The 24,947-nt window shown below is 44.0% G+C and overlaps 2 protein-coding genes, 1 long non-coding RNA gene and 1 other non-coding gene across 16 annotated transcripts in view; 1 reads left to right on the top strand and 3 right to left on the bottom strand.

Moving 5' to 3' along the window:
• The window catches only part of MATR3 (matrin 3), a 37,992-nt gene extending 33,520 nt beyond the window's left edge, over window positions 1-4,472 (bottom strand). For 2 of the 12 annotated variants that reach the window (XM_054684025.2, XM_054684023.2), the window contains exon 1: window positions 4,302-4,386. Coding sequence is in view for 2 of the 12 variants with exons in the window: in NM_001205233.1 (NP_001192162.1) it covers window positions 4,079-4,126 (48 nt within the window). In the remaining 10 variants the exon portion in view is untranslated. 12 annotated transcript variants of the gene reach the window in all.
• LOC107974876 (uncharacterized) lies at window positions 310-17,671 on the top strand. 2 transcript variants are annotated; one of them, XM_054685218.2, is made up of 3 exons: window positions 310-4,684; window positions 12,937-12,999; window positions 17,554-17,671. In XM_054685218.2, exon 1 carries the CDS (start codon window positions 3,675-3,677, stop codon window positions 4,656-4,658), a length of 984 nt encoding a protein of 327 aa, XP_054541193.1. In that variant the 5' UTR covers window positions 310-3,674; the 3' UTR covers window positions 4,659-4,684; window positions 12,937-12,999; window positions 17,554-17,671. The 2 variants fall into 2 exon arrangements, with proteins under 2 accessions (XP_054541193.1, XP_054541192.1); XM_054685217.2 differs by having other exon boundaries at window positions 310-4,833.
• On the bottom strand, window positions 13,347-24,058 carry LOC100611837 (uncharacterized). The gene is made up of 6 exons (XR_680341.5): window positions 23,929-24,058; window positions 22,090-22,119; window positions 19,828-19,909; window positions 19,108-19,186; window positions 18,177-18,300; window positions 13,347-15,508 (listed from the first exon to the last, which is right to left on the bottom strand). It is a non-coding gene; the product is annotated as an uncharacterized LOC100611837 (long non-coding RNA).
• Window positions 19,255-19,455, bottom strand: LOC112209330 (small nucleolar RNA SNORA74). Its single transcript, XR_002944071.1, has one exon. It is a non-coding gene; the product is annotated as a small nucleolar RNA SNORA74 (small nucleolar RNA).
• Window positions 24,059-24,947: the final 889 nt, after the last annotated feature.

Below are 24,947 nucleotides of genomic sequence, written 5' to 3'. Positions count from 1 at the left end.
TCCTAAAAGATCTGAAAGTTATGCATCTTCATGAAGTAAATGCAGATAATACTGCTCCCTAATATTAATTAAATGATTACTTTCCATACTTGCTGCATTTACTGCTGGCCCACTAAGACATTTACCATAGGCACTCTGCTTTTACTTTTCTTACCCATCTGCAAACTACTCTCTCCTGCTCCACAGGCACGCTCCCCTCTTGTTTTCCTACTAACCTGTTTCTGCCTGAACCACATTAAAGAGAATGTCAGATAAGATGTTTTTAAGGTTTGGTGGGTGGGGAGCAAGCATACTTTAAATTTTGGAATAGCTTTAAAATTTTTTCAAACCTAAGCTTTCATTACTACTTCACTTTTTTTTTCCCACTTCCAAAGAGCCTTGAGCTTTATCTATACAGAGAACATTAGGGCTTGATGTACAACTGGAAAATTATACATCACATCAAAGGCACTCTGCACTCCATCCACACAGAAGTGCCACAGTAATAAATTATATTCAGGTTAGGCCAGATAACAGCACTTTATCATGTAACTTTTACTGTATTACAAATAGGATTATAATAGAAATGCGTTAAAACCTAACACTTATACTTAATTTTTAAAATTATGCATAAAACCCCTTTAAAGGTACATATCTAAAACTCAACCCATAGGCTTGTTTTGTTTTACTTTTAATTATCCATTAAATTTTCTACACATAAACTTTTATCAAGAACTTCAGAGCCCTTAATCCTAATGATCCAATGAGAAAGGTTTGCTACATAGCTAATAATTATAAATTACAGCACTTTATTTCCTGGACAGCGTTGTGCCTTAGAATAACCAACCACATATACAGAAAATGGCAAAACTACACTCCCAGCCTATAACCCTTCCAATCCATCCCAACAAACTTAGCACTGTCCATCCCAAATGTTAAGTCAATCATCCACTTTACTTTTTTTTGGGATGGAGTCCCGCTCTGTTGCCCAGGCTGGAATGCAGTGGCGCCACCTCGGCTAACTGCTACCTCCGCCTCCTGGGTTCAAGTGATTTCTCCTCCCTCACCCTCCCAAGTAGCTGGGATTACATTACAGGTGCCTGCCACCACTCTCGGCTAATTTTTGTAATTTTTAGTAGAAATGGGGTTTCGCCATGTTGGGCAAGCTGGTCTCAGAACTCTTTACCTCAGATGATCCGCCCGCCTTGGCCTCCTAATGTGCTGGGATCACGGGCCACTGGCCGCAATCATCCACTTTCAGAACCTGTTGCCAGAAGTGTGGGATAGCTGTACTGTAATTCTAACTAAAGGAGATATATAAAATCAAGTATCCCTAACAAAAAGATGTTCTAAGAACAACTAACCATTATTCAATTCTTTGGCTGCAATTCATATTGTAAGCTAATTAGTACTATTTCCAATAATAATGATTTTAACATTTTTGCCTAAGAATATTCTGATTCCTGTGTTTGCTTATACCCAATATCCAAAATGTTACACAACAAGCACTACTTTCTGTCACTTCTCAGTACTTTTCACTTGACTTGAAGCAGCTAGTTTATGTCTATGCCAATTTCGCTTAATACAGAAGACTCTAATATTTTAAGCAGTTACAGTATTTACAAAATATGTTTTTCATTTTTTTCTCTCATTACTAAAGTTGATGTTATTTCTCGTGGTAAATTCAGAAAAACATCAGGGAGGAAACAATGCCAACATCTGAGCAAACATTTTGGGGTATATCTCTATTTTCATGTTTACATTGTCGTTTAAAAAACAATCAAACGACATTAGTAGTTTTACAACATTTTCCTTTCCAGTTAAAACTGTATACCGTTACCATTTTCCCATCATACTCTTCACCTACGATACTGTTTTAAGTGGCTGTATAGATTTCCACTTTCACAACAGAATTAGCAGATTCCCAAAACTTGAATATTTTTTAAAAAATTCTTAATAACTGATATTAAATTTATATACGCAAATCTGACACACTACTTCCTTAGGATAAATTCCTGTACGCACAGTCTTTCCATTTTAAGCCTATTATACTATGAAGGAGTCTGAATCAACATCTAAGAGCTCCGAGAGTTCGACACCAGCCTGGGCCACATTGTGAGAACACGTCTCTACAGACTATCAAAAAATTAGCTTGGTGTGGTGGCGCGCGCCTGTGATCTCAGCTACCCAGGAGGCTGAGGTGGGAGGATTACTTAAGCCTGGGAGGTCAAGGCTGCTGTGAGCCGTGAGCCACTGATCATACCACTGCACTCCAGTCTGGGCAACAGAGCGATCCTGTTTCAGAGAAAAAAAAGATCCAAGACCTCTGTAGACCACACTGACAGCACTGCTACTATTTGCAACTGGTCACGACCTATCTGGGCTTTAACCTTCTCTTCTATAAAATTAGGGATTTGAACTACGTGATGCTCCTAAAATACGACACCACCGTTGCACTCCTCAGTAAAAACCATTAACTGACTTGTAATATTAGCGTTTACAAACTCTAAAAGCATTAGTAAAAAAAATCAGTATGTTTAAAGACTAAAACAAATGCACAGATCAAGGGTAGTTAAATCCTTCCAAGTTAGTTCAAAATGTGATATAAAAGCTGTACACGGCTGAAAAATATATAAAGATGATAAAGCGAAACTTCTCTGGGTAAAGTACAAAGTAATGTTCTAAGTATACACTGTTAAGTGCAAAGGAAGAAATACAAATTTAAAGCACTTCAACACACATCTGGCTAAATGATCTTTTCCAAATCTTACATAACCAAGAAACTTCATGCAGTATTTTAATGTTGTTTAATTTCGAGTTTGCAAAAACATTCTATTTAAGTGGAAAAGGCATCATCCAGAGCGTTTTTGCAACGAAAATGTCAAGCCTTTCTTGATTTTTAAAACAATACTGTGAAAAACGTCGATAGACTGCGTAGATGACTGAGCCATTAGTAAAGAAATGTTTTTAAAGGGAAATTTTAAACATTTATTAAAATAGCCTGAAACATCATTTTTGTCCGCATAAACTGTTTAGATTTCCCTGGGAGAAAAATGTATTTTACCGACTATTCAGAAATCTTAAGCCAAGGTTTAAAACACAGAACGCAGTACCAATACAAAATCTCGTGACCCCTACCTACGAAATCAACCATTCTTCACATTATTCCAGCGCGCCCGAAAGACTAGCCATTTCAGAACCACCATAACCGTTCTAGAAATATCTGGCTAAAAAACTGTAACTGATCCAATAGGAATATTCCACAGAACAGGGCCACAGAGCAGGATAAACACCTAGGGGATATTCATCCACGGTAAATGCCAAACACAGAACATGGCACAGAGCTCGAAATGCAAAGAACGATGCGGCGACTACACCACGGTACTCCAAAACCCTTTGTCTGGAAACCGGAAGGTCCTACACCACACGATCCTCTCTGGAGGAACCTGGACTAATACTATTTTGATAAAGAGAAAAAGGATGTGAGGTGACTTGACTAAACAAGTGCAAATCACCCGCCTCGCACTGTACTGCAGGCGGCTTGTTCCACGACGCAGTACGAAAAACAAGCGTTAACGCTTCATTTTTCGGCCATTTTTACGCGATGGGGGGCGGGGAGGAATTGTTTCTGATGTCCAGCTAACGCCGCGCGCGCGCGCGTGTAGGCCGGGAGTCTTAGGGGGCGCTCTGAGGCGATGGGCAAGGAGCGGCGTGAAGGCCGAGACACCGGGAAAAGAAAGAAACGCTGCTCAAACAAGCAGGCTCTTCAGAGTCTGCGAAATCCTCCATTTTGGGGGAACATTTTCAGAGAAAAAAAGGCGAACGGGTTATTTGGCGCTACCCAAGGACTTAGCTATCTTAACCATCCTCCTCAAACGGCAAGCCCCCAGTGTACAGTCTGTCCCTCAGGCCTCGAGCGAGCTCCTCCCTCCCCCTCAGCGCCGCGGCCCGCGTGTAACGGGCTAGTCGTCCTGCCCCCGCCCACAACGAGCCCAGGACGCGCAGGAAGCTCGGCCGGTCAGCGCACCTCTTCACCCAAAATCTCCTGCCGCACCCTGGGCCCTTGGCCGGCCGCGTGTTTCCCTCCCGGACCGCTCACCTCCGCCGCCCTAGAAGGCTGGTTGCGCCGCCACTGCGCTCCTAACATGGCGGCCGCCGATCAGGCGGCTCACATACGCAACGCGGAGGGAGGCAGAGCGGGAGCGAGCAAGAAAGGCGCGCCGCCGGCTCCCCGCAGCCCCTGTCGCCGTCGTTGTCCCCTCCCGGCGGACACGGAGAACCCCCAGCCACCCGACCCCGACTCTTACCCGCTTCACGCCTACCTTAGGGAAAGGGAGAGGGAAAAGGAGAGGTACCTCTCTCCCAGCGAGCGGGACGCGGAGACTCCCACAATCCCCCGCAGCAACGGCGCTGGCGAGAAGCGGCGGCAGCGGCTGCAGCCCAAGAACAAACCCACTCTCGCGAGAGAGCTCGCCCCCACCCCCTCGATCTGGTTCGGCGCGCGCCAGGCACCTCCCCCTACTCAGCGCGCGCACCTCGCTCGTGCCCTCGCCTGCGGTCGTTGTTCTTTAATCCGGGAGATCCCTCTCCGTCATCCAGCTGAGGCGGGAAATGGAGGAACAGACGTGGCTTACGAGTTCGAGTCCCATTCCCGAAAAAGCTGTTTGTCAACCTCCTGAATAGCATAATACAAAGTTTAAATAGGGTATGCGTTAGAAGGGATTCGCGAGAGTCCCTGGCTTAGACCAGACTTTTATGCTCTCTGGTTGTTCTGTTTGCCAAGGAATGGTGGAAAGCGCCAGATATTGGGGCCACAAAGGGAAAACGATACCATTTTGGCTGGTTTTTATTTAGGTATGTTTATTTATTTATCATAAATAAACTGTGTTGCTCAGGTTGGAGTGCGCTGGCGTTATCACGGCTCATTGCAGCCTCGAACTCCTATCCTCAAGGGATCCTCCCACCTCAGCCTCCCCAGTAGCTGGGACTACAGGCTCGCACCACCGTGGCCAGCTAACTTTTTTATTTTTATTTTTTCCGTAGAGATGGTGTCTTGTTATTTTGCCTAGGCTGGTCTGGAACTCCTTGGCTCAAGCAGTGCTCCCGCCTCCGCCTCTCAGCATTGGATTAAGGGCGTGAGCCTACACGCCCAGCCAGCTGTTTTTTTTTTGTTTTGTTTTTTGTTTTGAGACGGAGTCTCACTCTGTCACCCAGGCTGGAGTGCAGTGGCGCGATCTCGGCTCACTGCAAACTCCGCCTCCCGGGTTCACGCCATTCTCCTGCCTCAGCCTCCGGAGTAGCTGGGACTACAGGCGCCCGCCACGACGCCTGGCTAATTTCTTTTTGCATTTTTAATAGAGGCGGGGGTTTCACCGTGTTAGCCAGGATGCTCTCGATCTCCTGACCTTGTGATCCGCCCGCCTCGGCCTCCCAAAGTGGCCAGCTGGTTTTTAAAATCAGGAATTCTGTGCAGGAGGGTCGTTGAGGCGGAGGACCGCAAGCCTTTTCCTTCCTAAAGACCACCGCCGCCTTTTGGTGAATTTGACTGAATGCAATACACTCTTGGGACTGAGGTACTGGTTAGGTACCTGGGTTGGCGGGATTTGAGCTCCGGCCTTCAGAGGCTTAAGTAAATTGTTTGGAGACCTAATCTGGCTGCAACTCTCTCCCCAACCATCCTTGCAGAACTCCGCATCTGGAGAGTTGGGAATTTTCCAGCACAGTTAATGATTATAATATGGAGTGCTTTCTATAAGGTGGGCAATGCAATAAGCAGTTTACACATAACCCTACAATAACCTTGAGAGGCGGCTACTGTGGGATACCATTTGGTAGATCACAAAACTGAGACATTAAAAGGTTATGTGATTTGAGGCACGGTAGATCTCGCCTGTAATCCCACCACTTTTGGAGGCCTTGGCGGGTGGATCACTTGAGTTCAAGAGTTCCAGACCAGCCTGGGCATCGTGGCGAAACCCCGTCTCTACTAAAATAATAATAATAACACAAAGTTAGCTGGGCGTGGTGGTGTACGCCTGTGGTCCCAGCTACTCACCTGGTACGGAGGACGGGGTTGAGGATCGTTTGAGCCGGAGGCGGAGGTTGCCGCGAGCCTAGTGCACCACTGCACACTCCAGCCTGGGCTACAGAGTCAGACACTGTCTCAAAAAAAAAAAAAAAAAAAGGTTATGTAATTCAATAAAGTGAAAAAGCTGGTCAGTGGAGTCTTGATGCCTCAACGAAGCACTACCTGAAATGGCATAGCCATAAAAATGAAGTTACTTGGCCAGGCGCGGTGACTCATGCCTGTAATCCCAGCACTTTGGAAACCCGAGGCAGGTGGATCACTTGAGGTCGGGAGTTCGAGACTAGCCTGACCAACATGGAGAAACCCCGTCTCTACTCGAAATACAAAAATTAACCGGGCATGGTGGTGCATACCAGTAATCCCAGCTACTCGAGAGGCTGAGGCAGGAGAATCGCTTGAACCCGGGAGGCGGAGGTTGCGGTGAGCCAAGGTCGCGCCATTGCACGCCAGCCTGGGCAACAAAAGCAAAACTCCGTTTCAAAAAAAAATGAAGTTACCATCTCAAGACAGGGTAAATTGTTTTATCTACAAAATAAGTAGTAAGCCACTGATTCACAATATTACTTTATCTCAATCTAATTTAGTCAGTGATACAAGAAATATTTCTTGAGTACCTACTGTGTCAATATATTAGGCCTCAGCCAAAGAGCAGGAAAGGAGACAAAGGCACTGCCCTCATGGAGCTTACACTTTATGCAGACATTAAACCAATAAATATGTATTTGAGACGAGTGAATAATCTGAGGGAATGAGAAGCTTTCCTGAGAAACTGAGGTTTGAGCTAATATCTGACGAGTAGGCAATTAACTAGGTGAAGGGAATAAAGCATCCCCAGGCAGAGGGATCAGAATGTGTGAAAACTCTGAGGTAGACTTTGGGAAACTGCAGAATTTTTGGTGTGTTGTTTATTTTTGGAGACAGGGTCTTGCTCTGTTGCTCAGGCTGGAGTGCAGTGGTGTGACCATGGCTCACTGCAACCTCTGCGTCCCGGGTTTAAGCAATCCTTCCGCCTCAGCCTCCTGTGCATAGACATTAAAAAGGGCTGGAGATGTAGGAAAGGGCCATTTCCCTGGGGTTACAAATTCAAATGCAGAATCTAAGATAAACTGGGTAATACAAGTCCTATTTAATACTATCCAACACAAGTTCAGTTGGGGACACATGAATTTTAAGGTAAGGAGTGGTATATATGGGTCTTGAGCCCAGGGAAAGATTGTGAGTTAGTGACAAATTTACAAGTTAATGCCGTAAATGAAGTAACAGGAGTTGAAAAATAAACTTAAAGCCAGGCGCAGTGGTTCACACCTGTAATCCCAGCACTTTGGAAGGCTAAAGTGGGCCGATCGCTTGAGGCCAGAAAGTTCAAGACCATCATAGGCAACATGGTGAAACCATGTCTCTACAAAAAATACAAAAATTAGCCGGGCATGGTGGCATACGCACCTGTAGTCCCAGCTACTCCGGGGCAGGGGTAGACAGGGTCAGGGGTGGCTGATGTGGAAGGATCGACTGAGCCTGGGAGGGGGTGGCACTGCATTCCAGCTAGGCAACAGAGCAGGACCCTGTTAAAAAAAAAAAAAAAAAAAAAAGAGCGGCCAGGCGCGGTGGCTCATGCCTGTAATCACAGAATTTTGGGAGGCAGATCGTTTGAGGTCAGGAGTTCGAGACCAGCCTGGCCAACATGGTGAAACCCCATCTCTACCAAAAATATAAAAAATTAGCTGGGTGTGGTGGCGCTCGCCTGTAATCCCAGCTACTTGGGAGGCTGAGGTTGCAGTGAGCCATGATCACACCACTGCACTCCAGCCTTATCAACAGAGCAAGACTCTGTCTCAAAAAAAAAAAAAGAACCTTAAGTGGATGCAGTGAAAAAAGAGGCCTGAGCGCCAATCCTTGAGGAACTTTAATCAAGTATAGCAAAGGAAACTTAGTGGACAGGGGTAGGGGGAGAAAAGCAAATATATGTATATATGAGGGGAAGGCAGAGGAAGGAAAGCACGGAAATTGTGTTGCCTTGAAAACAACAACAAAATACTTCAAGGACAAAGTGATCAACAGGGTCAAATGCTACCAAGAGGTCAAGATGAAGACCAATGACATCTACAAGATTTAGCAACATGGATATCAGGTAACATTGAGAGTTGCTTCCACTGAAGCGTGAAATAGACTGGAAAGGCTGAATATGGGAAGAAGGAAGACAAAAAGTACTCAATGCAGAAAATTTTGGCTATGAAGAGACTAGAGGAGAGAAAGCAGGATTAAGGTTTTTTTGTTTTACTACGTGAGGGACTTCAGCACAACGAATTGGCAGTAAGGATATCTTAATGAAGGAATTGTAGGAAAGACAAGGAGATGGGATAATCCATAATAGAGGTTCCTGAAAGGATAGGGAAGAAAGATAATTTCCTTTACAGTAACAGGAGGTATGGAGCAGACAGTGCTGAAATTTCATTAGATTGGTAGAAGGAAGACATGGACATTATAGTCAGCTAATATCAATTTACTCTGTGAGAAAGTCTTCTGTTGAGAGCTGGAGCTGCAAGAAGGAAATTTATATATTTATATAAATTATATATTATTTATATATTTAATATATATTTATATATATATTAAATATAAAAATATAAATATATATTTAATATATAAATATATAATTTATATATTAAATTTATATATAAATATAAAATATATTTATATATATTTATGTATTTTTTATCATATTTATAAATTTAGAGACAGGGTATATATTTAGAGATGGGGTCTTGCTCTCTCACCCAGGATGGAGTGCAGTAGCTTGATTGTGGCTCACTGTAACCTCTAATTCCTGGGCTATAAGCTATCCTCCTTCCTCAGCCTCCCAAGTACTGGGACTTACAGGTGTGTGCCACCACGCCCAGGCAAGGAAAATGTTTAAATAGCCATTGTGAAAGTGGAACTGCAATCTTACATCTGTATGTTATGTTCTGTTTTTCAAAGGTTTGAGCAAAGCTTACAAAATGTGATTCACATCTTTGAGGCCAATCATTTGACAGGCTTGGAAAAGGAATTTGGTAGGATTCATCAAAGGCTGGGGCTTCCCTCATGATGTTGGCCGGGTGTGGTGGCTCACGCCTGTAATCCTAGCACTTTGGGAGGCTGAGACGGGCAAATCACAAGGTCAGGAGTTCAAGACCAACCTGGCCAACATGGTGAAACCATGTCTCTACTAAAAATCCAAAAATTAGCTGGGTGTGGCCGGGCGTGGTGGCTCATGCCTGTAATCCCAGCACTTTGGGAGGTTGAGGCGGGTGGATCACAAGGTCAGATCGAGACCATCCTTTCTGACATGGTGAAACCCTGTCTCTACTAAAAATACAAAAAAAATTAGCTGGGCGTGTGGTGGCAGGCACCTGTAGTCCCAGCTACTCGGGAGGTTGAGGCAGGAGAATGGCGTGAACCCAGGAGGCGGAGCTTGCAGTGAGCTGAGATTGCGCCACTGCACTCCAGCCTGGGCGACAGAGTGAGACTCCGTCTCAAAAAAAAAAAGAGATGATGTTTAAACCCACCATGTAGCTAGCTTTGGAAAGACAAAATTTTTTTGGAGGGAATCTTACTTTTCAGTGACTCTTGAGTCTTCCACTCAAAAGCTGATCTGCTTTCTGCTCTGCAAGTCTGATTCCAACTGATCTTGTTCTCAACTATTAGATGAAACAACAGCCTCTGGTCCTTTGGCAGACAGAAACATGACTGCTTATCAAATCTCAGTTCAGATACACACCTACCCATGTTTGCATAAGGTTCTAATGCCATCTGGTGATCGTGCAGAGAAAGTCAAACTTTTTCAACGAAGTAATTATTTATTGAGGAACTTAGTGATGATGTGGGAGATTCAAAAGAAATATAACAGGTGCTTAGGGGCTTATCAGCAAAAAGACACAAAGGAAAAAAAGTTTGGTTTTTGTTTGTTGGTTTGTTTGTTTTTTGAGACAGGGTCTCGTGTTTCCCAGGCTGGAGTGCAGTAGTGCCATCTTGGCTCACTGTAGCCTTGATTTCCTGGGCTCAAGTGTTCCTCCACCTCAGCCTCCGAGTACCTGGGACTACAAAAGCGCGCCGCCAAACCCAGCTAATTTTTTTTTGGTATTTTTTGTAGAGACGGGGTTTCATTATGTTGCCTAGGCTGGTGTCGAACTCCTGGGCTTATGTGATCTGGCTGCCTTGGCCTCCCAAAGTCTGGGATTGGAGGTGTAAGCCACCATGCCCGGCCACCAAAATTAATGCAAGATTTCACTCATCAAATGCCTATTTCATGAAGGACATTCTACAATGATGGAAAAGACAAACTTCCAGCCCTTAGGATCTTGGTTTGATGGAGATTGACAAGGAGTTTGACCTCAAAGTGGGCCTGTTTGTGAGCAGGCATGGGTAAAAAGCTGTATTCACATTTGGGTGTGGGAGTGGGTGTGCATCAGGAATGGTAAAGAATGGGGCCTTTCAAAGCAAGAATTGCTGGTGAGACTTTGAAAGGTCTAAGTGACAAGTTTGGTACAGCTTAATGATGAAACTTTTTTTTTTTTAGAGACGGAGTTTTGCTCTTGTTGCCCAGGCTAATGTGCAATGGCGCAATCTTGGCTCACGGCAACCTCCGCCCACCGGGTTCAGGCGATACTCCTGCCTCAGCCTTCCGAGTAGCTGGGATTACAGGTGTGCGCCAACATGTCCAGCTAATTTTTGTACTTTTAGTAGAGATGGGGTTTTGCCACATTGGCCAGGCTGGTCTCGAACTCCTGACCTCAGGTGATCCACCCGCCTTGGCCTCCCAAAGTGGTAGGATTACAGGCGTGAGCCTCCTCTCCCAGCCCTGTAATGAAACTTTCAATGCCAGAATACAGTATGGATTTGAGATTATAATGAGGACCTTTTCCAATTTTGAGTAGAGGAAAAAGCAAGAAAAGATTGGGGACATATATTTTGACGCCACAAAATCCATTAAAATATATTATGTGAATATGAGGAGTCCTGCCATCAATGACATTATTTTTCTTGAAATTTATTTTGATGAGAAAATTAAGCTTGACAAAGGTAAAAGTCCTAAAAGACGACAAAATGGAATTATGGAATTCACACCTTTGAGGTCAACCATTTGATATTCAGCAGCCAACTAATATTTGAGAGACTATTTATTACTATTGTATACTAGGCACTTGCCAGTACATAATAGTAAACAAAATAAAACAAAATAAAAGGTCTCTGCTCTCATGGAGCTCAGGAGTCTAGCAGAATAGACCACTATTTACATGTTCTACTAAGCAGTTGATAACACATTTTAATTACCATTATTCCTTTTTTTTTTTTTTGAGACGGAGTCTGGCTCTCTTGCCCGGGCTGGAGTATAGTGGCATGATCTTGGCTCACTGCAACCTCCGCCTCCCAGGTTCAAGCAATTCTCCTGCCTCAGCCTCCCAAGTAACTGGGATTACAGGCCCGTGCCACCAGCTTGGCTAATTTTTGTATTTTTAGTAAAGAAGGGATTTCACCAAGTTGGCTAGGCTGGTCTTGTACTCCCGACCTCAAGCGATTTGCCCGCCTCAGCCTCCCAAAGTGCTGGGATTACAGGTGTGAGTCACTGTGCCTGGCCAACGTACCATTATTCCTATTTCACATAAGATATCAAGAAGCTTGTCCACAGAGGAGGTCTACAGAAATAAATAATAAAATTAAAAAGTCCAGGCACAGTGGCTCACACCTGTAATCATAGCACTTTGGGAGGCCGAGGTGGGAGGATTACTTGAGGGCAGTTCGAGACCAGCCTGATCAACACAGTGAGACCCCATTTCTATTTTATAATAAATAAATAGCTTTTAAAAAGAAGATTGCCTATGATCTTGCAGCTAGAAACAAATGCAGAGCCTTTGAATGTTATGCTGTCTGCAGCAGAGTTGACACCTCAGAAATCTACTGGGACAGTTTTAATGCCCTGGAACCAGGTCATTTTTTAAGGCTACTTAAAAACAGAAAACTTAACCAGTAGCTGCTCTTCTAGCAGTGGCAAGAGGATGGGGTCAGGTCTTACAAAGGAGTTTTTGAAAAGGTTATATATGAATTTCAAAACTCTGTCTTTTGAGAGTTTAATCATGTGTCCTGGTCAAGATATCTTTAATATATTTGGGGTTCTTGGATCTGGATATTCATTTGTCTCTCCAGATTGGGGAAGTTTCCTTTAAGTAAACTTTCTGCCCTTTATTCTGCTCTTTCTGAAATACCCAAAGTGCATATATGGGTTCACCTGATGGTGTCCCATAGGCTTCTTCACTTTTTCATTTTTTTTTTCCTCTGACTAATTTCAAGTGATCTGTCTCAAGTTCATTGATTCTTTTTTTGAGTCTGTTGTTGAAACGTCTGTGGAATTTTCCAATTTAGTCATTGTGTTCTCTAGCTCCAGAATTTGGTTCTTTTTAATGATTTCTGTTTGTTGAACTTCATATTGTTCATGTCTTGTTTTCTTGATCTCATTTAATTCTCTTTTTTTTGAGACGGAGTTTCACTCTTATTGACCAGGCTGGAGTGCAATGGTGCAATCTTGGCTCATTGCAACCTCCACCTCCCAGGTTCAAATAATTCTCCTGCCTCAGCCTCCCAAGTAACTGGGAGTAGAGGCCTGTGCCACCAGTAGAGCGAGATTCTGTCTCAAATAAAAATTTAAAAAATGTCTTGAAATTCTTATTCTGGCCCATAGTTTTTTCAAGACACAACAGGGCAAGCATTGAGGAATTTTAATAAAAAGTGATAAATCATATCATGGGGCAAGACTAGGGATTAGAATGTGGCATTCATTAAGGCTTTCCAGAGGAATATTTTTTAAAAATCTGAAAGACTATGTTTTGTTCTGTTAGGACAAACAGAACCCACTGCACACTACAGCAAGAGTAGCCAAGATGTTGACCATCTGAAACAAGGTATTTGGCATTTGAAATAGTTGTAAGAATCTGTAAGTAAGACATTTGAGTAGTTCCTTCAAGATGTTAGATTGAACGAGGTTGATGATTGAAGAAGCAGAAATTTACGAGACTTGAGGGCACTATACATGAAAGCTCCTAAACCAAACAGTACTTTTGGAGCCAGATTCATTCAGCACCACACAAGTTCTTGTGTGACTGTGACTTTGGGCAAGTAACATGTACCTTGTAGGGCTGTTGAAAAAAGAGATGTGTTAAATGTATTTAACATGGTCAACATGTAGTAAATAGTGTTGATATTCTATGGCGCCACATGTCCCAAAGTATACCCTAATGACAAAAAATCATAGATTCAAAGATTTTATTTTTTATAGAACCCCAGAATAATAACATATTATAATTATACACTTCAGTCTGGTTATAAGTTATATCCTCGCAGCGACTTACCAATATGCCTGCTTGTAAGAGAGGTTCTTCAAGTTATAATTTACACAAAGATGTCTCACGAATTTTCTCAAATATAAAGATATTTACAGATTACTGAAATAAGTAACAAAAGCCTACACGTGTGTTTTAGTTAACAGATGTCTGAAATCTAAATAGCAAGTCTCTGCAAATCCATTATTTTCTTTTTTTTTTTTTTGAGACTGTCTCAGTCTGTTACCCAGGCTGGAGTGCAGTGGCACGATCTCAGCTCACTGCAACCTCTGCCTTCCAAGTTCAAGCGATTCTCGTGCCTCAGCCACCCAAATAGTTGGGATTACAGGCATGCACCACAACACCCAGCTAATTTTTATATTTTTTTCTTTTGTAGAGACGGGGTTTCACCATGTTGGCCATGCTGGTCCTGTCCTGGCCTCAAGTGATCCACCCACCTCAGCCTCTCAGTGTTGGGATTATAGGCAACCGCGCCTGGCCAAATCCATTATCATCACTTAATGTTTAAAGGCTACGTTTAGTTTCCTATAGGTGATATTGTTAGGGTCTACTAGCAAATGATTTGGTAACCTGACACCTTTGTATTCATGTCCAAAAAAATTCTTTTATAAGAACAAAAATGGTACTCTTAGCCTCACTCACTGGAGTATTACTGAAAAGCATGATATTCTTACTCTATTTTGGGTACATTATGACAGAGAGGTTATTATTACCAACTGTCAGTAGAACTGAGGCTTCTTGAGTAAAGGGGATTGAGGTAAACCTTTGGAAGCTGGTGAATACATTTCAAGACACAACATGGCACCTGTGTCTAGCTCTATGGTACAACATGGTACTCTGACACATATAATGGGTTGCCAGATGGGGAAGGCAGCTTCTCTGCAACTGAGCTGAGATCTCAAAATAGACAATGTCAAGATGGAATGAGAAGGGAAAAACAGCATGTGTAGACAGGTAGTGACAAAAGGCTAATTAAGGACTGAAAGAAACCAGTGGCCAACAAGGGAATCTACGGGTGATAAAGATAAGAGGGTGAGAGAGATAAGGCTAGATTGTATAAGGCTTGACAGACCATAGCAAGATAATCAAGAACTGTGTCCTGTTAACCATTTATCCCTAACATCTAGCATAGAGTTCAATTAGTAAAAGCCATAAACCCTTTGAGTCTTCTGGCAAGATAAGTAATTAGCACAGATTATTGTCACTCACTGCAACTCAGCCATGGAGGGAGTACACAAATCAGAAGCAGGTCAAGTGTCTGGGAAATTAAATGACAGCGCCTGGAAGAACAGATCATTGTTGGGGTAAGAAATGGAAACCCAGTGTAGAAAAGGATAGAATGCCATGGGGTTAGAGGTAGCAGAGGCTGGGACAGAACTTGTCTGTTCTGCCCCCTTTCACCCCTCCTGTTCTTTGCCTTATGTCCAACCCATCACTTGCTGGGGTAGTCAGCCTATTTGAACAGGTTTAGACAACCCTAGAGTTCTCTCCAGGAGAATTAATACTGAGAAGGAGAAGTTCTACCATTGTCACTCTGGTGAAGCACAGATTCTAACTCAGAGGCTCTTTGCCTTGAGGGGCATCTTCCCTCTCCTTCAACTCATCAGAACCCTTAGTTCTGGGCTTGGCTTCTCCCTTTTAGCAGCTGATAACAAAATCCCCATCCTCTACTATAAGCTTACGGGGTGAAAGTCAGCCATGTAAGGACTACAGCATCCACTCTCAAAAGACAACAGGCTCAACCACTATTCTCTACATGACAGAATAAACTAAGACCACAGAATAAAAATGGAACGTTTTAAGAATTTAGGAGGCGGCTGGGCACGGTGGCTCGTGCCTGTAATCCCAGCTACTGGGGAGGCTGAGGCAGGAGAATCACTTGAACCCGGGAGGCAGAGGTTGCAGTGAGCTGAGATTGAGCCATTACATTGCACTCCAGCCTGGATGACAGAGACTCCGTCTCAAAAACAAACAAAAAAAAAACAAAACTGTCAAGGTCATTAAAAACAAGTCTAAGAAGCTGTCATGGCCAACAGGAGCCTAAGTGTAATGTGGTATCTTCAACGGGATCCTGGAACAGACAAAAGACATTACATAAAAACTAATGAAATCTGAACAAAGTATGGACTTTAGTTAATACTAATGTATCAATATTAGCCCATTTAATTGTGACAACCATAATATACCAATGTAAGATGTTATTAGGGGAAACTGGGTATGGTATATATGGGAACTCTTTGTACCATCTTCCCAACTTTTCTATAAATCTAAAAGTATTGTAAAATAAAATAAATTTTAAAGTCCTTTTTACTGTACTTTCCCAATGAGTATATCACCCTTAAGAAGCAGCACAGAACATTCTTACATCCTAAAGGGCCTTTACTGGAGGGCAAGGAAGACCAAACAAGTAACAGGGTCTCCTCTGAACAAGCCTTAGGCTACTAAACTGACAAATTTATGACTCATCAAGTTGGCTTATTACAAGTGTTCCTAAATAGCATTAAGGAGAAAGATGTTGCTAAGCAGAGATTTTAAGTTATTACAGTTAATTTGTTAATTCAGTGAAATTGTTTTTCAAGAGTATATTGACAGGTCCATTAACTGGAGCTGTGTTCATAAAGCCCTAATTAAGCAACAACATTCACAGGAGTCATTGTCACTCTTTTTAAGTTCTTAATTAGTTGCTCTTAGCACGGTGTTTTCCTTTGTGTGAATTCCTAGGCACTTAGCCACCTCTTTGTGTCCCTTTGGGACTTGCAGAATTTATCCCTCTGGGTTTTGCTTTTCTGGTTTAAATTTGAGTGAGACATGATCCAAAATTTCAACATAAAATCCCACTGACACTAGTTTGTTTCAACCCAGCAAGTGAAATCATGGACAGGTGCCAGGAATAGTGTTTATTAATTGTGGTTCCCTCCTTTTTTAAAAAATTCAAGGTTGGTGGGGGTGTTTGGAAACCCTCCTTATTTTTAGTTTTTCCTCTTAATATGGTACAGGCCTAAGACCTGAAACTTGGCCTAAGCAATGAAAAGAGGCACTTGTGTTTACTGCTACCTATGGCAGCTGGCAGCCTGGGTATTTACAGACCAGTAACCCTGCCAGTCTCATTCAAGTTCTCATTGCAGCATGGGAAAAGATTAACAGAAAAAAACTACTTCGGCTGGGTGTGGTAGCTCACACCTGTAATCCAGCACTTTGGGAGGCTGAGGCGGGTGGATCACCTGAGGTAAGGAGTTTTGAGACCAGCCTGGCTGAAATGGCATGGCAAAACCCCATCTCTACTAAAAATACAAAAAAAAACTTAGCCAGGTGTGGTGGCATGTGACTATAGTCCCAGCTACTTGGGTGGCTGAGGCAAGAGAATTGCTTGAACCCAGGAGGTGGAGGTTGCAGTGAGCTGAGATCGTGCCACTGCACTCCAGCCTGGGCAACAGAGCAAAAAAAAAAAACTACTTCGAGGCCAGGCAGAGTGACATCTGTAATCCTAGCTACTCAGGAGGCTGAGTCAGGAGGACCACATGAGCCCAGAAAGTTGAGACTGCAGTGAGCTGTGACCACACCACTGCACACCAGCCTGAGTGAGACCTTGTCTCTAAAAAAAACAAATAACTACTTTGAAGCCAGGCATGGTAGCACATGCCTATAGTCCCAGCTACTTGGGAGGCTGAGGCAGGAGGTTTGCTTGGCCCAGGAGGTCAAGGGTGCCGTGAGCTGTGCTTGTGCCACTGCACACCAGGCTGGGTGACACAGTTGAGACCCTGTATCAAAAAAGATTTTAAAAACTAATCTTCTTAGACTCACCAGGAAATATATTTCTTTGCTTAAAAAAAAAAAAAAATCGACAGGGATAAGTAGGTGAGTAACTTTATTTATCAAGTAGGAAATCCCATCAAATTATTTAAATGCACATGATTACACCATTGATGCCTTTTGGGATATTGAATACAGGAACAGAAATACCAATGAATTATCTATTTTCAAGTAGCAATATAGGAACGTCTCTGCACATGGATAGCACTACTGTAGTCAGGAAGACAACCTGTATGCTTAGAACTTGAGGCCTCAGATTTAAAGTACTGTGACTATTCATGACACAAAATTTTCCTCTTTCCTTAGGAGCCATTTCGGTTTTACCAACTCAGACTGAGATTGTGGCTGAGTTTGATAAGTGCAGACTGCTATTCTTTCTTAAGACCTCTCCCTTTGGAGCACATTAAAAGTGGAGAGAACTGCTGTAAGTAACCCATGCAAAAAAACACATAAACAAATCCCAAACACACAAAAAAACAGACTATTTTTACTACTGGTTAATTTCTTGCAGTCACCTTAGTGCCCTAAAAGATGAAGAGTATGATGCTCTAAGGCAAAGCTATTGATAACATTAAACTTTTCAGAAAGACACATTGCTATTGGCTCTGAACCTGTCACTAATGAGCTGTTCAACTTTCAAGGCCTGAATTTCATTCTCCAGGACAGAGGTTGGCAAACCATAGCCTACGGGCCAATTCCAGCCTGCTGTTTTTGTATGGCTCTCAAAATAAGAATGGTCTTTAAATTTGTAAATCATTGAAAACAATTTTGACACTGAAAATTTTATGAAATTCTAATTCAATGTCCATAAATAATGTTCTATTAGAACTATAGACTTGCTTATGTGTTGATATTGTCTAAGGCTGTGTTTGCACTAGAGCTGCAAAAATAGTTGCAAAAACCACATGGCTGAACAAGCATAATATTACCTGGCTCTTTACAGCAAGTTTGCTGATCCCTGCTCTAGAACAGCAGTGCATAATAAACTTTCTGAATTGGTGGAAATGTTCTCTAATATTGGAGTTGTCCAATAGGGTAGTCAGCAGCCAGATTCTGAGATTAAGAAATTGATTAATTTTTATCAACTTACACAGCCACATGTAGCATATACCTACTGCACAGCAGAGCTCCAGAAAAGTGAGGGATGGACTTTAGATCCTAAGAATTCTCTAAAATTCTGATACTTGGCTGGGCACGGTGGCTCATGCCTGTACTCCCATCACTTTAGGAGGCCAAGGCAGGTGGATCACGAGGTCAGGAGTTCGAGACCAGCCTGACCAACATGGTGAAACCCCATCTCTACTAAAAATACAAAAATTAGCTGGGCGTGGTGGTGCGCGCCTATAATCCCAGCTACTCAGGAGGCCGAGGCAGGAGAATCGCTTGAACCCAGGAGGTAGAGGTTGTAGTGAGCCGAGATTGCGCCATTGCACTCCAGCCTGGGAGACAGTGAGACTCCGTCTCAAAAAACAAACAAAAAAACCTGTAATCCCAGCATTTTGGGAGGCCAAGGCAGGCAAATCGCAAGGTCAGGAGTTTCAGACCAGCCTGGCCAATATGGTGAAACCTCGTCTCTACTTAAAATAAAAAAATTAGCCTGGCATGGTGGCAGGTGCCTGTAGTGCCAGCTACTCGGGAGGCTGAGGCAGGAGAATCGCTTGAACCCAGGAGGCAGAGGTTGCAGTGAGCCGAGATCGAGCCACTGTACTCTAGCCTGGGCAACTGAGCAAGACTCCGTCCCCCCCCCAAAAAAAAAGTCTGATACTCTACATAATTTTTCAAATCATAATTTTAAGTTCCCTACCCCCATCTGAGCTATAGTAATTTAATTGGGACCTACATGACAAGAAGACTACATACGTTACTTATCTTGGTGTCACACAGGGCTGTCAGACATCTGGGGTCCTGACGGAGGTAGATGTCATTCAGGTGAAGGCATCTAGGATTCAAAGAGGTAAAGAATGACAGGCTGTCCCTAAGACAGGGTCCTTTTTCTAACAGAAAAAAATTGTTTGCACCCAGACTAGGATCAACTCCACAGGAGGAGTCATTCCACTCTCAGAGGTGCAAAACACTGCCCAAAGGTACTCAGCTACAACACCAAAACAGTGCTTGGAGCCAAACCTCAATAAAGACAGTGTTTGCTCTTCCAACAGTGTAACACCATCACAGGCACCACATGAGCCTGGATAGCTGACAACCGCTGGATGATTCCTGAAACAGCTTTCTCATTATTTGTTTCAGATACCTAGGCACTCCAGGTAGAAGACGTATCAGTTGAATATTGACTGCAAAACAGGCGTGGAAGCACTAATTGCAGACCCTGTTGTCAAACCCTTTAACAGGAATCCCCTTCTGTGTTTTCAGTTGTTTTATCCAACATTCAGGGAGTTCCTGCCATGTGCCAAGCACTGAGATTGGGATCTAGCAGTGAATAAAACAAGATATATTGTCCTTTCCTTCATGGATCTTACAAATACAGGTTAATTTACCTCCCATTTGTTTCCTGATAGATACCAACTAGCCCACAGGCCTGGCACAGAGGAGGTAGTCAATGTTGGAATGAATAGGGATATTTACCTGAAAACTGCACATGCAGACTGTCACCTGCCACTATTTCCTCCCTTCAGATGGGTGAAGGATGCCCTACTTTCAAGTCATCCTAAAAAGGAAGACAAGCAAACTTAGTGATCTAGTACACAGAATATAATAAATAGCAATGCATTATGTGTGTGTGTATATATATATATATTTTTTGAGATAGGGTCTCACTCTGTCTAGACTGAGTGCAGTGGCATGACCATGGTTCACTGTAGTCTCAATCTCCTGGGTCAAGTGATCCTCCCAGCTTAGCCTCCCAAGCAGCTGGGACTACAGGTGCATGCCAACACACCCACCTAATTTCTTTTTTGTTTTTTATAGAGATGAGATCTCTTTCTGTTGCCCAGGCTTGTCTCAAACTCCTGGGTTCAAATGATCCTCCCACCTCAGCCTCCCAAAGTGCTGGGAATACAGGTGCGAGCCACCGTGCCTGGCCTGTATATTTCAAAATTGCTAAAAGATACTAAATGTTTTCACCACAACAAAATATAAGTATGTGAGGTGCTAGATGTGTTAACTAGCATGATTTACTCATTCCACAATGTAAACATGTATGAAAACCTCATATTGTACCCCATATAACATATACAACTACTGTCAATTAAAAAAAAAAAAAAAAAAAAAAGACGAGCAGACATGATATATTTCCCATGAATTTGAATGTTTGGCACCCTGGTCTAAAATAGCAGCTCCTAAGGACCCTTATCTGGAGAGATGGAAATAGAATGCTGCTTGCCATTTACCCCAATTTCTATAGCCTCAGGAATTATTTTATTTACCATTATTTGCCTTTTCCCTGCCTATAGTACTATAAAGCTAACCATCCCCCAAGCCCTACAGATATCACTAGCCTTAAGACCCCATATGTAAAAGGCTATTCACAGTTGAGGCATTCACACAAAGCACTCACATTTAGTTGAGAGAATCCTATTAAGGGAATGCCAACTGATCTAACAAAACAAGCTTTGATAAACAACTCCCCTGCCCCCCAACATCCTTCCCATTTCCTCCTGTGGAAACTAGTATGTCACTTTTCACAGCAACCGAGGGTCATCTCTTCTCAAAAGATTAGCATTCCAGGCCAGGCACGGTGCAGTGGCTCATGCCTGTAACCCCAGCACTTTGAGAGGCAGGAGATCACTTGAGCCCAGGAGTTCAAGACCAGCCTGGACAACATGGTGAAACCTTGTCTCTACTAAAGCCTGGGCAACATAATGAGACTTTGTCTCTACAAATTAAAAAAAAAAAAAAAAAATTATCTGGTTGTGGTGGCACACACCTATCATCCCAACTACTTGGGAAAAAGCATTCCAAAACAAAATTACTACAAAGGTAACTCAATATCTACCACTTTAATGGGGCAACAACTGTTCATTTCTGAAAATCAGTAAGCAACTAAAGCAAATATACTGTCAGCCCAAAGGAGAAATTAGTGTGGTTGTAGTTGTTCAGTACCCAGAGCCCCCTCAATCAATATTTTAATATTTTATTAAACAGCTAGAGAATGCCCATAATTTTAAAGTGAATTACCATCAATGTTTCCCTAATAGGGAATCCATCCCTCTACAAAGGGTGTCATGACTAGCTTTTATGGTGGGTAGTAGGAGCCATGGACTTTAATTTCAGTGAAATTAGCAAAAATCCCATTGTATCTGGCCCCCTTTGAGCACTTGGTAGGCACTAAAAATAAAGGTGTGACTTTTCCATCTATTTTTACCAACCCCCTCTTCCCATTAGCTTTGTTCTGTTTCCAAGGTATGATTCAAGTAACTTCATGCTACCCAAACCTGTTGGACCAGAACTATTCAGGAAGGTCTGGACTTATTCTCTGCAAAAAGTCATGCTCTCACAGATTAAACCTTAATGCAAGCTTTTCCAACCCGCAGCCCAACACAAATTGGTAAACTTTCTTAACACATTATGAGGAGTTATTTTTGGCAATTTTTTTTTAAATTTAGCTATCAGTTATCGTTAGTGTTACTATATTTTATGTATGGCCCAAGACAATTCTTATCCTTCCAATGTGGCCCAGGGAAGCCAAAAAACACGCCTGCCTTAATGGATAAGCAACTATGCTGGCATCCTGGGGTAGTCAACACAAGAGTTGGCATGAACCAGGGCCAGAATGCCAACCAGCTATTGGCTGCTGTTCTCCCAGCAGTGTAACACTTGCCTAGGTACAAGACAACCTAGGCAGCTGCCTACAGCTGGAGCCAAGAGAGCTGAAGGGGTTGCACTCACCTGCAGTTGCATCTGCCACAGCCAGCCTCTCTGCAATGAAACAACTCCAGGTTAGTCAGCCAACAGTGAACACGTGTGCAGTCAGAGTCCCTCCCCTCAAAACACGGTAACTTAGGCCTAAGCCACAGAAACAACAGCAGACAATAAAACCAATAGCTTATCCTTGTTTAGCTTTGTTTTCATCTCTTGTTACTTATACACCACAGCATTCAATAGTAGCAAAAGAGTCGATTAAAGCAAAAGAGTAGATCAGGGAGCCTGGCTCTATCCCCTAACCAGTGTCTAGCCAAATGATACTGGGTGAGAAACCTCTCTATACCTCAGTCTCATTTGTAGAATGGAGGTATTATATTACAGGGTCTTTCTCTGCCACCCAGGCTGGAGTGCAGTGGCACAATCATGGCTCACTGCAGCCTCCACTTACTGGGCTCAAGTGATTCTCCTACCTCAGCCTCCTGAGTAGCTGGGACTACAGGCGTGAGCGAGCACACCAAGCCGAATGGGGATATTACTAATAGTACTCTGTAAATAGGGTGGTTGGGAGGCTTAAGTGAAATATAAGCTAATCCTCAGGATAATGTCTGGTATAGTGTGGGCACTCAGTAAACACCTGAGGAGCTACATTCCAAAAAAGGCTTAGATGGTGAATATGAGTGAGTAAAAAGGGAAAAGTTATCCAGTGAGAGAAACGGGCAGTGAACAGTGGGAACACTGGATAGAGGAGGGCCTCCAATACTTCCTGAAGGACAATAAAAACAGCACTTGGAAAAATAACTGCAGTATTGGATGTGAGGGGAATTGGAGGCAGTAGTCGTGCCAAGACCTCAACTACTGATTAAAAGCAATAACGAAAATGTTAGGCCGGGCGCGGTGGCTCACGCCTGTAATCCCAGCACTTTGGGAGGCTGAGGCTGGAGAATGGCATGAACCCAGGAGGTGGAGTTTGCAGTGAGCCGAGATCGCCCCACTGCACTCCAGCCTGGGCAACAGAGCAAGACTCCGTTAAAAAAAATAAAAATAACCAAAATGTTTGCACAAATGATAATAAATATTCCTACACAGTCACCATTTTTTTTTTAGACGGAGTCTTGCTCTGTTACCAGGCTGGAATGCAGTGGTGCTATCTCGGCTCACTGCAATCTCTGCCTCCCGGGTTCAAGCGATTCTCCTGCCTCAGCCTCCCGACTTCAGGCGTGCGACACCACGCCCAGCTAGGTTTTGTATTTTTAGTAGAGACGGGGTTTCACCATGTTGGCCAGGATGGTCTTCTTCTCTTGACCTCGTGATCCGCCCGCCTCGGCCTCCCAAAGTGCTGAGATTACAGGCGTGAGCCACGCGCCCGGCCTCACAGTCACCATTATAATTTATGTAAGGCTAAGATCATACCTTTTTCCAGCCATCCCCAAATTTCACTCCTGACTTCCTCCAAATAATTTAGAGGAACAGGAAAATGAGTAGAGAGGGTTCATTGTTCGCTGGGTCTAAAAACAGATCTAAAAATAGCCTGCCCCTTTCAAGGCTCGGGTTAAAGGGGCTGACTCAGTTCCACCGGACATTTGTTCCTCACAAACCTTCCAAAGTCCCTGCCCCTGGCCCTGGGAGATCGAGGCTCTCGGAGTCAGGCTCTATGGGACTCCCTAGGGAGAAGAGGGAAGAGGGATGGTAGAAAAACAGGGGACGACTCCGAGGCCCAAGTCTCTTTCAGATGCCCTCCAAGCTCGGGGTCACGAGGGGACGAACCCCAATTTCGTCCCATGCCCCGGCAGAAGCCACCCTGCACTGCTTCTTTCCTCAGGCTGGGAAACCTCCAAGGACTCTCCCCTCTGGGTCCTTACTCACGCGCACGTGCTCGGAGCTCCGCTGGGCGCAGCAGCACCGGCAGAGGCCGGAGGGGAAAGGGCAGCCGGGAGCCGAGGGGAACCCCGCCCCGGGGCGGCTACTGGGCGTGGCTTCGGTGGGCGGGGCCCTTGACCCCGCCTAGGAAAGGCCGGGCTTTTAAAAAAAAAAAAATGCGAGTGCGGTGGCAGAGGTGAACCTGCTTCTTAGAGGAGAGAAGTGCTGGGGTCTGAGCAATGGCTGCGTTTGTTGAACTCCCATCCCATCTCTTAAGGGTAGAAGGGGCGCACAGTTCGCAGCTGCTCAGGAGAGAATCTGTGTGTCCTAGTGGAGCCAGGCTTCCTGCCTGCCCACACTGAGCGCCCCCGGAACGCTGGTTCCCCTCACGAGCGTGGCGCCTTTCCGTTGCTGCAGGCCCAGCCCACGCTTTTGCGCTTCCCACGCATATCCTTTTTCTGGCTTTCTGCCGCAGCGCTATCATTCGGCTAATGGATCGCTCACCCACGCAGGTCACCTTGGTCCACGGTCTTCGGGATCTTTCCAGGAGGTTTTCGAATAGATTAAGCCAGTCACTCCTACTGCTTACCTCTGCAGGACCGGCATCCCTAGTGCCCTGCAGTGGGATTCTTCGCCGAGCTGCAGTAACTGAAGAACACTTGCTTTCTCTGCTAGACTTGCCCTGCACCATGGCACAGTCAGGCAGAGTCCTTGGTCAGGACAGACTGCCTGCGAGGCTACCAGGATTTCTTTGGAACACTAAAACTTCCCTCTCCCAGTGGCTAGAGTCCATATGATTCTGCTGGGGTCCAGAGTGGAAGGCCTACAAGAAGTGATTCCCAACTCCATTCTCTAATTCCCCCAAATTCCTTTCTGACACCCGCCCCCCAACAACAACAACCAATCCTGTAAGTTTTGCTGATCTCTTGCACCTGGCACCATTGCCAGGTGAACCCCTGGGAACCAAGCCACTGCCCTTGGCATCTGCCAACATGTTTCATTGTCTATTTCCTCAGCTCTTTCAT

The sequence above is a fragment of the Pan troglodytes genome, chromosome 4 (genome assembly GCF_028858775.2).
Source record: "Pan troglodytes isolate AG18354 chromosome 4, NHGRI_mPanTro3-v2.0_pri, whole genome shotgun sequence".
In the NCBI taxonomy this organism is placed as follows: Eukaryota; Metazoa; Chordata; class Mammalia; order Primates; family Hominidae; genus Pan; species Pan troglodytes.
Note: the sequence above shows the minus strand (reverse complement) of the source record. Positions and strands in the feature narration are given on the sequence as shown.

Excerpts from the sequence above, each read along its gene's own strand:
- LOC107974876 (XM_054685218.2), top strand. The coding sequence starts at position 3,675 with ATGGGCAAGGAGCGGCGTGAAGGCCGAGACACCGGGAAAAGAAAGAAA.